General features: G+C 29.6%; 1 protein-coding gene across 1 annotated transcript in view; it reads right to left on the bottom strand.

Moving 5' to 3' along the window:
* The window catches only part of LOC129915835 (uncharacterized), a 60,031-nt gene that overhangs the window by 20,248 nt on the left and 26,856 nt on the right, over nucleotides 1-12,927 (bottom strand). Inside the window, exon 2 of the mRNA XM_055995527.1 lies at nucleotides 2,009-2,151. Within this exon, the coding sequence (XP_055851502.1) occupies nucleotides 2,009-2,151 (143 nt within the window). The remainder of the gene's footprint in view (nucleotides 1-2,008; nucleotides 2,152-12,927) is intronic.

Raw genomic sequence — 12,927 nt, 5'->3', positions numbered from 1 at the left:
ATGCATGCACTCAGCTAGTCAAAAAAGGTATCATATTTCTCTGGCAGTGGTTTCACTTATTTTCTATACACGAGTACCCTGATAGATTTAGAGAGATGAGGTTAATCAATTTTACGAAGTTTAATTCCAATAAAATCATGTCAAGTTCAAAGTTACGACATTTGATCTTTGTTCTGGTTTCATGGATTGAAAGAAAATATTTCGAAAAATAAAATGAACAAAAAAAAAACAAACAAAAAAACTCAGCACGTGTCGATTGAAGCCAACATGTTATTCTTCAATATTATGCATTTTAAATCTTGGGAATAGATGGTCCCGTTGCTGAAGAAAGTGAGCATCTTTTTTCCGCATTTTGCAGTAAATATCACAGATTTCCCTAGTAAATATCACACCTTACAGCAGGTTTCCCTGCGGTGTATTAGACGTTACAATGAAAAGTATCAGAGGTTAAATGGGAAAGTATCACAGGTTGCCCCGGTAAGATCTTGTGTTTCTTTTTTGCTAAGGATCACAGCACAGGTTGTCTTGGATAGTATCACGGGTGGCCACGAAAGTATCATGGGTTAGACTGGTTAGTATCACAGCTTGCTTTATTAAGTATAACAGGTCGCCTTGGTAAGTATCACGGAGTTTTCTGACAAGTATCACAGATTGTTTTGTTAATTATCACTGTCGGCATTTTACTTGGTACTTATCACAGTGACTCTAGTAAGCATAAAGATTGCCATGGGATGTATTAGAGGCTACCTTTTAAAGTATCACGGATTTCCCTTGTAAATATCACAGCTTTAAGCTGGTTTCCCTGAGGAGTATCAGGGGTTACATTGAAAACTATCACAGGTTGCCCTGGTAAGATCTTATGTGTTTTTTTTTTTTTTTGATAAAGATCAAAGGTTGTCTTGGCTTGTATCACGGGTGGCGAAGAAAGTATCATGGGTTAAACTGGTGAGTATCACAGCTTGCTTTAGTAAGTATAATAGGTCGTCTTGGTAAGCATCACGGAATTTTCTGACAAGTATCACAGGATTTCTTGGTAATTATCACGAGTTAACCTGTTTAATGCCTGCATTTTTCTTGGTAGGTACGTATCACAGGTTTCTCTAGTAATTACAAAAATTGCCATGGGAAGTATTATAGGTTATTGTGAAAAGTTTTAGAGGCTACCTTTTTAAGTATCATGGATTTCCCTGGTAAATATCACAGCTTTTAGCGAATTTCCCTGGTGAATATGAGAAGTTTCATTGTAACGTATCACATTTGCCCAAGTAATATGTAATGGGTTTTTCTGGTAAAAATCACGGGTTGCTTTGTTAAGTATCACGAGAAAGGATCATGCGTAATCGCTGATAATTATAAAAACTTGACTTGGTAACTTCACAGATGGCAACAGTAAGTGCCATTACGAATTTCTCTTGCAAGTATCACATGCTGCCGTGTTAAATATCACGAATTGTCCCGTAAGGTGTCAGTAGTTCTACTGTTAAGTATCACAGGTTTCCATTGTACATATTAAGACATGGGTAATACTGGAAATATTAAGGGTTTTTCTGCTAAGTAACAGAGGTTTCCTTTTAAATGTCAAGGGTTGCCCATGTAAGTATCACAGGTTTCTATGGTAAGTATCACGGTTTGCTGCAGTTAATCTCACGGATTTCCCTGGAAGGAAGTATCACAGTGCCATGTTTAAAACAGATAATCTTTCTTTAATCGCATGCTCTTTTTTGCCTTCAATTTTAACAACCAGAAATACGTACCTACCAAAAGAAATTCCGTCAAGTTCATATTTAACATAAATCTTCTTTCCCTTTTCCGATTTCCGACATGCTAAAACTCAACTGTTTTTCCCTTTTTTTTTTTTTGTATTTAAAAGGATACTTTTCTCCGAAAAATAACACCACAACCTTACTTTTTATTATTTTTTTTTTATTAAGTATGGATATTGTGGTTTTATCCTTTTAATTAAATTCTAATGACAATGCATTAAGTTAAATTTAATTTATGAGCTTACCTGTTTGAAATTTTCTATCGTCACAAAATTTCTTAAGAAATTTCCTTGCGCCAGCAACATTATTTTGTAAATAGAAATTATTTTTCTTGGAAAGACATCGCTCCGTATAACGATCAAAGCATACCATTCCTCTTTTAAAAACTCTGTAAATAGAAAAAATGTTCGTTTTATAAACTTTTTTTTTTTTATTTGATTTGCAATTCATTGGATACGCAATGTCAATTTTTATATTAGAAATATTCTGTGTATCGACTTTCCCCACACAAAAGCTATTGTTGGCAGTTAAAAAAATATATATATTTGATTTCTAAAAAAGATTATAAAATAAGAATAAAATTCATGTCCTAGAGCGAAGAAAGAAATATCGAATCTCCGATACCAATCAAAAATGGAATATACAATATAATTGAGAATGGGGAAAAAAGTCTGACTTGCAATATTATATGTGTCTGCATAGAAATAGCGAAAATCTAATCTCATGGGTCGATTCACTTTAAACTTCCTTCCCAATGTTTTTTTTTTTTTTAATTTTTGTAGCACCATGGGAGATTGGATTACAGAGCTAGAACTTGACTTGGTATGTGCTATAGTGTTGAATACTATACTATATTCATTAAACAAAGCCGGATGCCGGAATATTATCACTTAAATCATAATCGGCAATGAAACTCAGATCTACTACTATCTGTATCTCATACCCAGTTTCATAAAGTCGTCAGTGATTAAGAAAGATAGAATTACGGTGGAATCTGGAAAAATAAAAAGGAGCAGCGATACCAACTCATCTGCCGAATATGGTCAGAAGGAAGCATGTCCGCTGAATGGAACCTCTGCATTTTCTGACCGATGCGATCCTTTGGATCCCTCTCAAGTGAAGTGAAATCCTGAAACAAAAAAATTTCAGTAGTATTGATAATATAGACATAAGATATGCTTATTAATTTCAGTTTTGAATTGTTTTACGGAAAATTAATATGAAGTCTTGAGAAATAATTGTTCTTAAAATTACACTGTAGGTACTTCGATTGAAAAATGTAAACTAAAATTATTTAAAAGTTACGATGAAAATAAAATTCACGACTAGGTCGCACGTACTTGCTCTGAAAGTTGATAAAAGTTGATTGCAATATTAAAGCTTTCTAAAAACTTATACAAAATTTGTTTAAGAAATTTAAAAATAATACCTAATCTTAAAAATGTATATAAAAATTTGGTTTAAGGTTACAAAAGAATCCCTTCAAATAGTTTTGAATATTTTTTAAATAGTTTTTTTTGTTGATTCAATTTTAATAAATTAAAAATAAAAATAAAAATAAAAAACACCATTTAATTTGAGTCAACTAAATTTATTTATTTGTATGCATTTCGACCGATGTATCGGCCATCATCAGCAACACGACTTTGTAATATAGTTGTCACTTACATAAACAGAAAGCTTTAAAGAAAATAATTACATAAATTATACATGAAAGTTAAAGCAGTAAAGATATACATAATTGATTTTAAAAACAAAACATTAGACTAAATAGATCGACTATATTAAGCTTTTACAGAGTGAAGAGAAAACAATTTAACAACAATTAAACAAATATGACTCTATATTTCCATTGTCTGCATTCAGTGAGTTGTTGTCTTTTTGTATGTAAAAGCTTTCGATGGCGTCAAGCTTTCTACCATCTGCGACGCTTGCTAAAAGACGAACATCATTCAAAGTGATTGGCAAATGTTGTTCGTGTAATGCATGTGCTGCAATTGCCGATTTCTTTGAATCGTTGTTTTTAATGTAGTTCTGGTGGTCTTTGAACCTAGTTGCCACTGATCGGATCTCTTAGTTTGGCCGTAGTACTTTCGTCCACACTTGCATTTAATTTCATAAACTCCAGATTTTTCCAAGTTGTCTTTCTTGTCTTTCACACTTGTCAGTTTGTTTTTAAGTTTGAATTTGTTAGAAAAAACGAAACACATTTTGTTGCGGTGGAAGACTGTTTTAAGACCATTTGTGATGTCTGGAGCGAAGGTCATGGACACTCGACTGAAATCAGCTGGTTGTGTTGATTTTTTCCTTGTGTAAAAGGTTGAGAGTTGTTGTTTATTATATTTGTTTGAATGTTGATGTATTATATTTTCAATTAGAGATGATCCATATCCATTAATGTATGCTGTGTTTAATATATGTGTGTATTCTTGTTTATAATATTTGTTAGATAATGGTAAACTAACAAACACAGCATACATTAATGGATATGGATCATCTCTAATTGAAAATATAATACGTCAACATTCAAACAAATATAATAAACAACAACTCTCAACCTTTTACACAAGGAAAAAATCAACACAACCAGCTGATTTCAGTCGAGTGTCCATGACCTTCGCTCCAGACATCACAAATGGTCTTAAAACAGTCTTCCACCGCAACAAAATGTGTTTCGTTTTTTCTAACAAATTCAAACTTAAAAACAAACTGACAAGTGTGAAAGACAAGAAAGACAACTTGGAAAAATCTGGAGTTTATGAAATTAAATGCAAGTGTGGACGAAAGTACTACGGCCAAACTAAGAGATCAGTGGCAACTAGGTTCAAAGACCACCAGAACCATGGTATAAAAAAAGAAGGTATGATCATTAGAAAAAACTCAGTATCGAGAACTGTCAAATGAAAGAAAAAAAGATGGCTACTTAGTGTTTTGACAGCCCAGCCCATTGAAATTGTTGTTGTAAACAAATTTGTCTTGGAAATTGTTGTTGCTTTTGACTTTGCCAAATGCCAGACGTCAAAACCTTATTACCCCATTTTGTAAGATGGCGGCTCTAATGATCATACCTTGTCTTTTTATACCATGCACCAGAACTACATTAAAAACAACGATTCAAAGAAATCGGCAATTGCAGCACATGCATTACACGAACAACATTTGCCAATCACTTTGAATGATGTTCGTCTTTTAGCAAGCGTCGCAGATGGTAGAAAGCTTGACGCCATCGAAAGCTTTTACATACAAAAAGACAACAACTCACTGAATGCAGACAATGGAAATATAGAGTCATATTTGTTTAATTGTTGTTAAATTGTTTTCTCTTCACTCTGTAAAAGCTTAATATAGTCGATCTATTTAGTCTAATGTTTTGTTTTTAAAATCAATTATGTATATCTTTACTGCTTTAACTTTCATGTATAATTTATGTAATTATTTTCTTTAAAGCTTTCTGTTTATGTAAGTGACAACTATATTACAAAGTCGTGTTGCTGATGATGGCCGATACATCGGTCGAAATGCATACAAATAAATAAATTTAGTTGACTCAAATTAAATGGTGTTTTTTATTTTTATTTTTATTTTTAATTTATTAAAATTAAATCAATAAGTTAGAGTCATCGTTATTGTTCATTATTCAAATAGTTTTTTTTGTATTAAAATTTTCAAAAAATATTTCGTAAGCCATTAAAAACACAATATCTAGTAGAGTAACTAAAGCAAATTATTAGGGAACCCGGCCGAACAGCTCTGATTTTGACGATTTTTTTTTTCAAACGTAGGTAATTAATAATATTTTAAAGTCTATAGATTAAAAATTGCAGGTGTTGCCGTATTGTTTTTTAAAATTAAAATTAATTTTTTTTTAACAAAACCCTTTTTTTTTGCTTGAATTTTATAACAGAAATGATAGCAAAAGATTCTCTAGGTAATTTAAGGATTCAATTAACTTAATTTTAATTTTACATACATGACTAAGCTTCTAGCTTTTAAAAAATGTATATTTGAATATTGTAGGTGTTGCCGCTGTGTTCAAATATTTTTTTTTGTGTTTGAAGTCAATTAATAAGAAAATTGCATCTATCCCTCACTCCCATATATATTTTTTCCTTGAATTTCCTAGACAATCTTTTGGCATCGATTAATTTATGAAATTTAAGAAAAATTTTTGAAAAAAAATTTGTTTTTGTTCACAAAAATATTCAATTAAATTTAAAAAATCAAAACGGCAACACCGGCAATTTTTAATCTATAGACTTTAAAGTATTTTTAATTACCGACGTTTGAAAAAAAAGATCATCAAAATCTAAGCTGTTCGGCCGGGTTCCCTAATATTGCCAATTTTTGAGCTTTAGTTACTCCACTAATCAATTGAAAAATTTCCAAAAATTGATTTTTCGAGAAAAAAATTTGAATCTTTTTCTTTTAACCGGAAAATATTTTTTTTTTAATATAGTGATGTTTTTGTAAAAAAAAATTTCGTTCATTCGTTGGGTTAAGTCGTTTGTGAGAAATTCAGAAATGATGAAAACGGTTTTATAGTATAAGTACCGTCAATGACGATCTAAAAAATATTTTATTAATGTAAAAAATACGATCTTACTTGCCGCATATGTATTTTTTTATCAAAATCATTAGAGCTGTTTTTTGAGAAAATCAAGATTTTTCATTTTGCTCATATGGAAAGTACTGTTAAGAGCTAGAGACAGACACATACACACACACACAGCCACAGACAGAAAATACCAAAAGTTTTCAATTTTAGTTTGAATTATTACCCTCTTGCAATTTTCTTAATAACACCGAAGTATACCTAATTTAAGGATATCTTCTGTTGCGAAATATTTGACTTTTTAGGATAAAAAAAATACCTGATACAATCATGTTAATATCTCTGCTGAAAATTTACAGGCAACATTTAAAAAAAAAAGGATTTTTGGCGTAATAGGATAGAAAGTTTGGAAATTTCAAAAGGCAATTTTGAAATTTCTACACTAAAAATTCTATCCCAAATAGTTCATAAAATATTACATTTTTGTCGTTCAGTATATTTTTAATTTCGTCAGCTACCGTTTTCTAACACCACAACAACGAATGAAAGAATTTCATAAATTTCTTTTTTATAATTTTCTATATAATTCAGTCACTACATAAATTTTTGAAAATTTTCATAGTTGTTGCAGATTTTCGTTAAAAAATAATTATACTAATAACAGTGGTCGGCAACGGATATAGAGCAAGAACCAAACTTACTTTTCGAGAGAAATTTTGTGTGATGAGTCCGAATCTGAAGTCAAAATTTCACTGGCACGTCACGTTTTTGAAATAATTGAATATTAATAGGTCAAAAACGCGTTTTTTTGGGTACATTTGACATCGAATTACATCACCGTTAATTTTTTTTTGTAAAACTACTTATGCAATCTCAAAACGCAATATTAACACGTCGTAAAGGTATTTATATTTTTTCAAAATAATTTTTTTTCTCAAAGATATTGAAAAAAGAAATTAATGATAGATATCTCAAAATCTTGACTATTTTTTTCAAAGTAATGAATGATTTTTTGAATCAAATTCCATGTTGCGTCTTCTGATTTGGACTTATAAAGAGCAACATATATGACTAAACATAAAAAAAACTCTATTAAAAATTATTTTTTGAAGCTTTATATCGAAAATAGTGATGAGTAAGCTCAAAAACTAGACGTGATAGAAAAAATCTGTAAACAGTTTTGAATTCAGCACACTAAAGTCAATCAAAATCACCTTATAAAGTTCTTGCTCCCGACTTTTTTTAGTTTTTTGCCGACCAGTGTAATTATAATTATGTATATCAATAAATTAACTAAACTTAAAACTGAACTGAAAATAAAGAAAAGACGCGAAAAAACACTCAGACTTGATGGTTTTAAATAACTAAGACTTCTAACGAAACTTCTGCTTTTCAGCTGCGATTTCAAAGTCGACACTTTTTGAGTTATAACACTATCTGTCTCCACTTGCGATATATCGATTATCATGTTTTGAAAATCGTTATTTTTTAAATTCAGGCTGAACCTGACTGATTTAAGTATATATAGCATTTTTACATATTGAAATTTATTGAAGAAAATTAAATTGTATGCCACTATAAAATCTCCCAAAACTTTTTTAATACAAAAAAAAAAACACAATATTGTTAATTTCATACCAAACTTAATTTTATAGCAGAAATTCCCAAGTTAAATAAGTTCAAGAAACTATTTCTAATTGATGCAAGCTGGTCCCCAGACCTTACAAGTACAAATAGTGGTTAAAAAGTTCCCACAACAAAAGTGTTGAAGCGTATTTTTATTTCTCAACTCTTCCTTAAGTCTTACTAAACAAGAAGTGTTATCAAATAATCTAAAATATATTTTATCAAATCCTTCACTTCTTCTTCGTCAGTAAACTTTTCCCTTGAAGTCCTTTTTTTCAATTTCGAAAATACCTAAAAGTTATAACATTCTCGACTTGACACTCATCTTGCGCTGACAGTAAGGTGCTTGTGTAGTTGTGAGTTAAAATACTGCGAGTAATCGTCAAGATTAAAGAAAGTTTTTCATATTTCTTCATCGTCACTCAAACTAACTCAGAGTTGAGGAGTAGGAGATTGGATATAAGCTCCCAGCCATGATAAACAGAAAACAATTAGTTTTTTGACAATTCTGCTGTGACGTCATAATCATCTCGCTCGCCAATTAAATTTTGTCAGTCAATTCTCATTGGATTTTCATAAAAAGTACCTCGTAGCGCAAGTATATCACTAAAAGTAGAGTAACTAAAGCAAATTATTAGGGAACCCGACCGAACAGCTCTGATTTTGACGATTTTTTTTTTCAAAGGTAGGTAATTAAAAATACTTTAAAGTCTATAGATTAAAAATTGCCGGTGTTGCAGTATTGTTTTTTTAAATTAAAATTAATTCAATCTTCCATCGTTTAAGCGATAAATGCAATTTTCTCACAAACTGACTTCAAACACAAAAAAATATTTTGAACACAACGGCAGCACCTACAATATTTCCAGACACGTTTTTCAAAAGCCAGAATCTCATTTCTCTCTGTAAAATTTAAATCCACTAAATTTAATCAAGAGTTTTTGAAAGAATAGTCCTCAACTCAAAATTTTGGAATAAAGAAACGTTATAAAAAAATTTTAAATGGCTTTTTTTAAACTTTTTCGTAGTAAAATATGAATTGATTTAAAAAAAATTTTTTGGCCTTAAATATTATCAGTTGAATTTTGAAGAGGAAAAGGTAATATATATTTCAGTTTTGAAAAAAAAAGTATAAAAATTACTTCAATATCATCGAAACTTCTAAAAATTTCATCGAAAATGAAATACTTTTTAATTTTTTTTCATAAACCGTAATACATTTTGACATTTCCTTTTATAATTTCAAATCATAATAAATGTTGCCAAAAAATTTGAAAATAAACGCATTTTATAATACGAAAAAAGTTTTAAAAACGACATGTTAAAATTTTGTCAATAATTTTTTTTTTTTTTTTAAATCTAAGTTCAATTACCATTCTTTCAAAAGCCCTTCATTCAATTAACTTAATTTTAATTTTACAAATATGACTAAGCTTCTAGCTTTTTAAAAATGTATATTTTAATATTGTAGGTGTTGCCGTTGTGTTCAAATATTTTTGTTTGTGTTTGAAGTCAATTAATAAGAAAATAGCATCTATCGCTTGAACGATGTTCACAAAAATCTTCAATTAAATTTAAAAAATCAAAACGCCAACACCGGCAATTTTTAATCGATAGACTTTAAAGTATTTTTAATTACCTACGTTTGGAAAAAAAGATCATCAAAATCTAAGCTGTTCGGCCGGGTTCCCTAATATTGCCATTTTTTGAGCTTTAGTTACTCCACTATAAAATTGATTTCAAAATGAAAAAAATGTATTAAAAAAACGTAATTAGAGAGTCTGTCAACTTGATGTGCTTGAAGTTGAAGTATTTAAAAATGTAGTTCGCTTCTGATACAGAAATATATTTTTTTTTATTTTTTTAAGATGAAGCGTTATGTCTTACTTATATTTGATAAGTCGCCATTTTGAATAATTTACTATTTTGACAATATTCCTCACATGTTTTGTTGATTGCTTTTAATGGATTTTGTAAGTGAAACATGACTTTTCAATTTGAAAAAGTTTTTACGATTTATTTCCGAAAGAAGCAGCATCGGTTAAAGCAAAAAAGTGTTACTTTAAGCTAGTACTCTTCCCTACCATATTGTTTTTTTCCTGTTATCATACTCGCAGCATTTTTACACTCAAATAGAATGAAAACTTTAGATGTGAAAAATATTTATCTGCATTCCTCAAACTTGATGTGGCATTAGTGGCAAAAAAATACATTTCAAAGTCCACGAGGTGCAAACTTTATCTCAAAATATTCCATAGAAAAACTTTCAACCTTTTACTATAAAATTCCTTTAGATGTGGCTTATATTGTTATTTAAGTGGCTATGAAGGAAGTAGCAACGCATTTTTTTTTTTTTATTAAACTACCTCACCTTCTATCGCAAAAAATAGTTTATGTGGATGTATATCAGTAGATAAGCTATAGATACGAGTAAATGTCTATAACGGAGGAGGAAAATGTATTTAGAGGTCTGCATTATTCTGTTTCTTTCACTTTCATAAAAGGTGGATCACACATTCCCTTTAAAGTGGATAACTTTTTTGTTTTTCGTCAAGTCTTTTGTTCTTTTTACCAAAACTAAATACGCTATTTAGATTCTTGTAGTTTTAGTATGTATATCTAAGAATTTATAAATTTAAATTTTCAAACATTCTTAAGCAATTATTTTTTGGCACACTAAAAAAACTCGAACTCTACCTATATATAAATTCCTACTTTTGAACCATAGAACTAGACCAGTGCCGATGCCTTCAAAAACATTAAAAAGTACAAAAAAATCATAGTAGGATGAAACCCATTGGAAAAGGAGGGGAATATGATAAGAATGAATGGAAAAATAAATTACGGGCGAGCCGAGTTCGGGAAGTGGGTGGGTTGAGTTTTTAATGGTAAAAAGTGGTATATCTCGATTTCCGGCAAAACTACAAATCCTATAGGAAAAAGTTGTATCGCAAAGTTGTAGGTTATAAATAGATCTACAACTTTTGTATCAACAATTTTTTCACATAACCTCAAAATTTATGTGAAAAATTCAAAAAACCGAGTTTTTGTTTTTTTATTTTTATCTTTTTCAAAAACAAAATTTTTTTTACGAAATTTGGTGAAAACCTACCTTATTATGTCTCAAATACACTGTAATTTATTTGATTTAAAATATTAATTTGTTCACCTTATTTTGACTTAATACCAAAAAAACACCCTAATTTTCAATCGAAAATTCACGTGTCAAAATATCAGCTTTTTTCAAAAAGTCGGTGGGCATTTCGTTCGTTAAAATGTCTATTTTCTAATGGTGTAAAAAAAATTTTACATTAGAATACTATAGAACATGTTCTAGTAAAATTCAAAAAATGAAAAAAGCTTGAATTCGAAAAATTTTTTTTATCATTGTTTACAATTTTGGCCTATTTATTCAAAATTACACTTTAATTACTCAAAAAACGTAAGATTTCATGTAACATTGATTAATCTTACGTTTTTTGAGTAATTAAAGTGTAATTTTGAATAAATAGGCCAAAATTGTAAACAATGATAAAAAAAATTTTTCGAATTCAAGCTTTTTTCATTTTTTGAATTTTACTAGAACATGTTCTATAGTATTCTAATGTAAAATTTTTTTTACACCATCAGAAAATAGACATTTTAACGAACGAAATGCCCACCGACTTTTTGAAAAAAGCTGATATTTTGACACGTGAATTTTCGATTGAAAATTAGGGTGTTTTTTTGGTATTAAGTCAAAATAAGGTGAACAAATTAATATTTTAAATCAAATAAATTACAGTGTATTTGAGACATAATAAGGTAGGTTTTCACCAAATTTCGTAAAAAAAATTTTGTTTTTGAAAAAGATAAAAATAAAAAAACAAAAACTCGGTTTTTTGAATTTTTTACATAAATTTTGAGGTTATGTGAAAAATTGTTGATACAAAAGTTGTAGATCTTTTTATTACCTACAACTTTGCGATACAACTTTTTTCTATAGGATTTGTAGTTTTGCCGGAAATCGAGATATACCATTTTTTACCATTAAAAACTCAACCCACCCACTTCCCGAACTCGGCTCGCCCGTAATTTATTTTTCCTTTAATTTTCATCATATTCACCTCCTTTTCCAATGGGTTTCATTCTACTATGATTTTTTTTGGTTTCAAAAATTATCGACCCTGGTCTAAACCGTTTTCTCGATTTTTGAATTTTTGTAAGCCACTTGACCAATTTCAATGAAAATTTTTGAAAAAAAAATATATAGCATCTACCTTCAATTTAAAAATGTAGACAAATTTTCGAAAAGTCAAATTTGAGTTATTAAAAAATATTTTAAATTTTTTTATAAAAAGTATGACCGCAAGGCTTCTTTAAAAATGCGAGTTTATGAAACAAAAAGGTCTTCATGACGAATTAGGACTTCAAAGAGTAAAAATTATGACCTCAAGGCTTATTTAAAAATGCGATTTTATGAAACAAAAAGGTCTTCATGATGAATCAGGACTTCACAGAGTAAAAATTAGGACCTCAAGGCTTCTTTAAAAATGCGAATATATAAAACAAAGACTTGACAGAGTAAAAAGTATGACTTCAAGGCTTCTTTAAAAATGCGAATTTATAAAACAAAAAAGTCTTCATGACGAATGCGGACTTAACAGAATAAGAAGTATGACCTAAACTCTTCTTTAAAAATGCGAGTTTATGAAACGAAAAGGTCTTCATGACGAATTAGGACTTCAAAGAGTAAAAATTATGACCTCAAGGCTTATTTAAAAATGCGATTTTATGAAACAAAAAGGTCTTCATGACGAATTAGGACTTCACAGATTAAAAAAGTATGACCTCAAGGCTCCTTTCAAAATGCGAATTTATAAAACAAAAGAGTCTTCATGACGAATGCGGACTTAACAGAATAAGAAGTATGACCTAAACTTCTTTAAAAATGCGAGTTTATGAAACAAAAAGGTCTTCATGACGAATTAGGACTTCAAAGAGTAA

Source organism: Episyrphus balteatus, chromosome 3, assembly GCF_945859705.1.
Source record: "Episyrphus balteatus chromosome 3, idEpiBalt1.1, whole genome shotgun sequence".
NCBI lineage: Eukaryota > Metazoa > Arthropoda > Insecta > Diptera > Syrphidae > Episyrphus > Episyrphus balteatus.
Note: the sequence above shows the minus strand (reverse complement) of the source record. Positions and strands in the feature narration are given on the sequence as shown.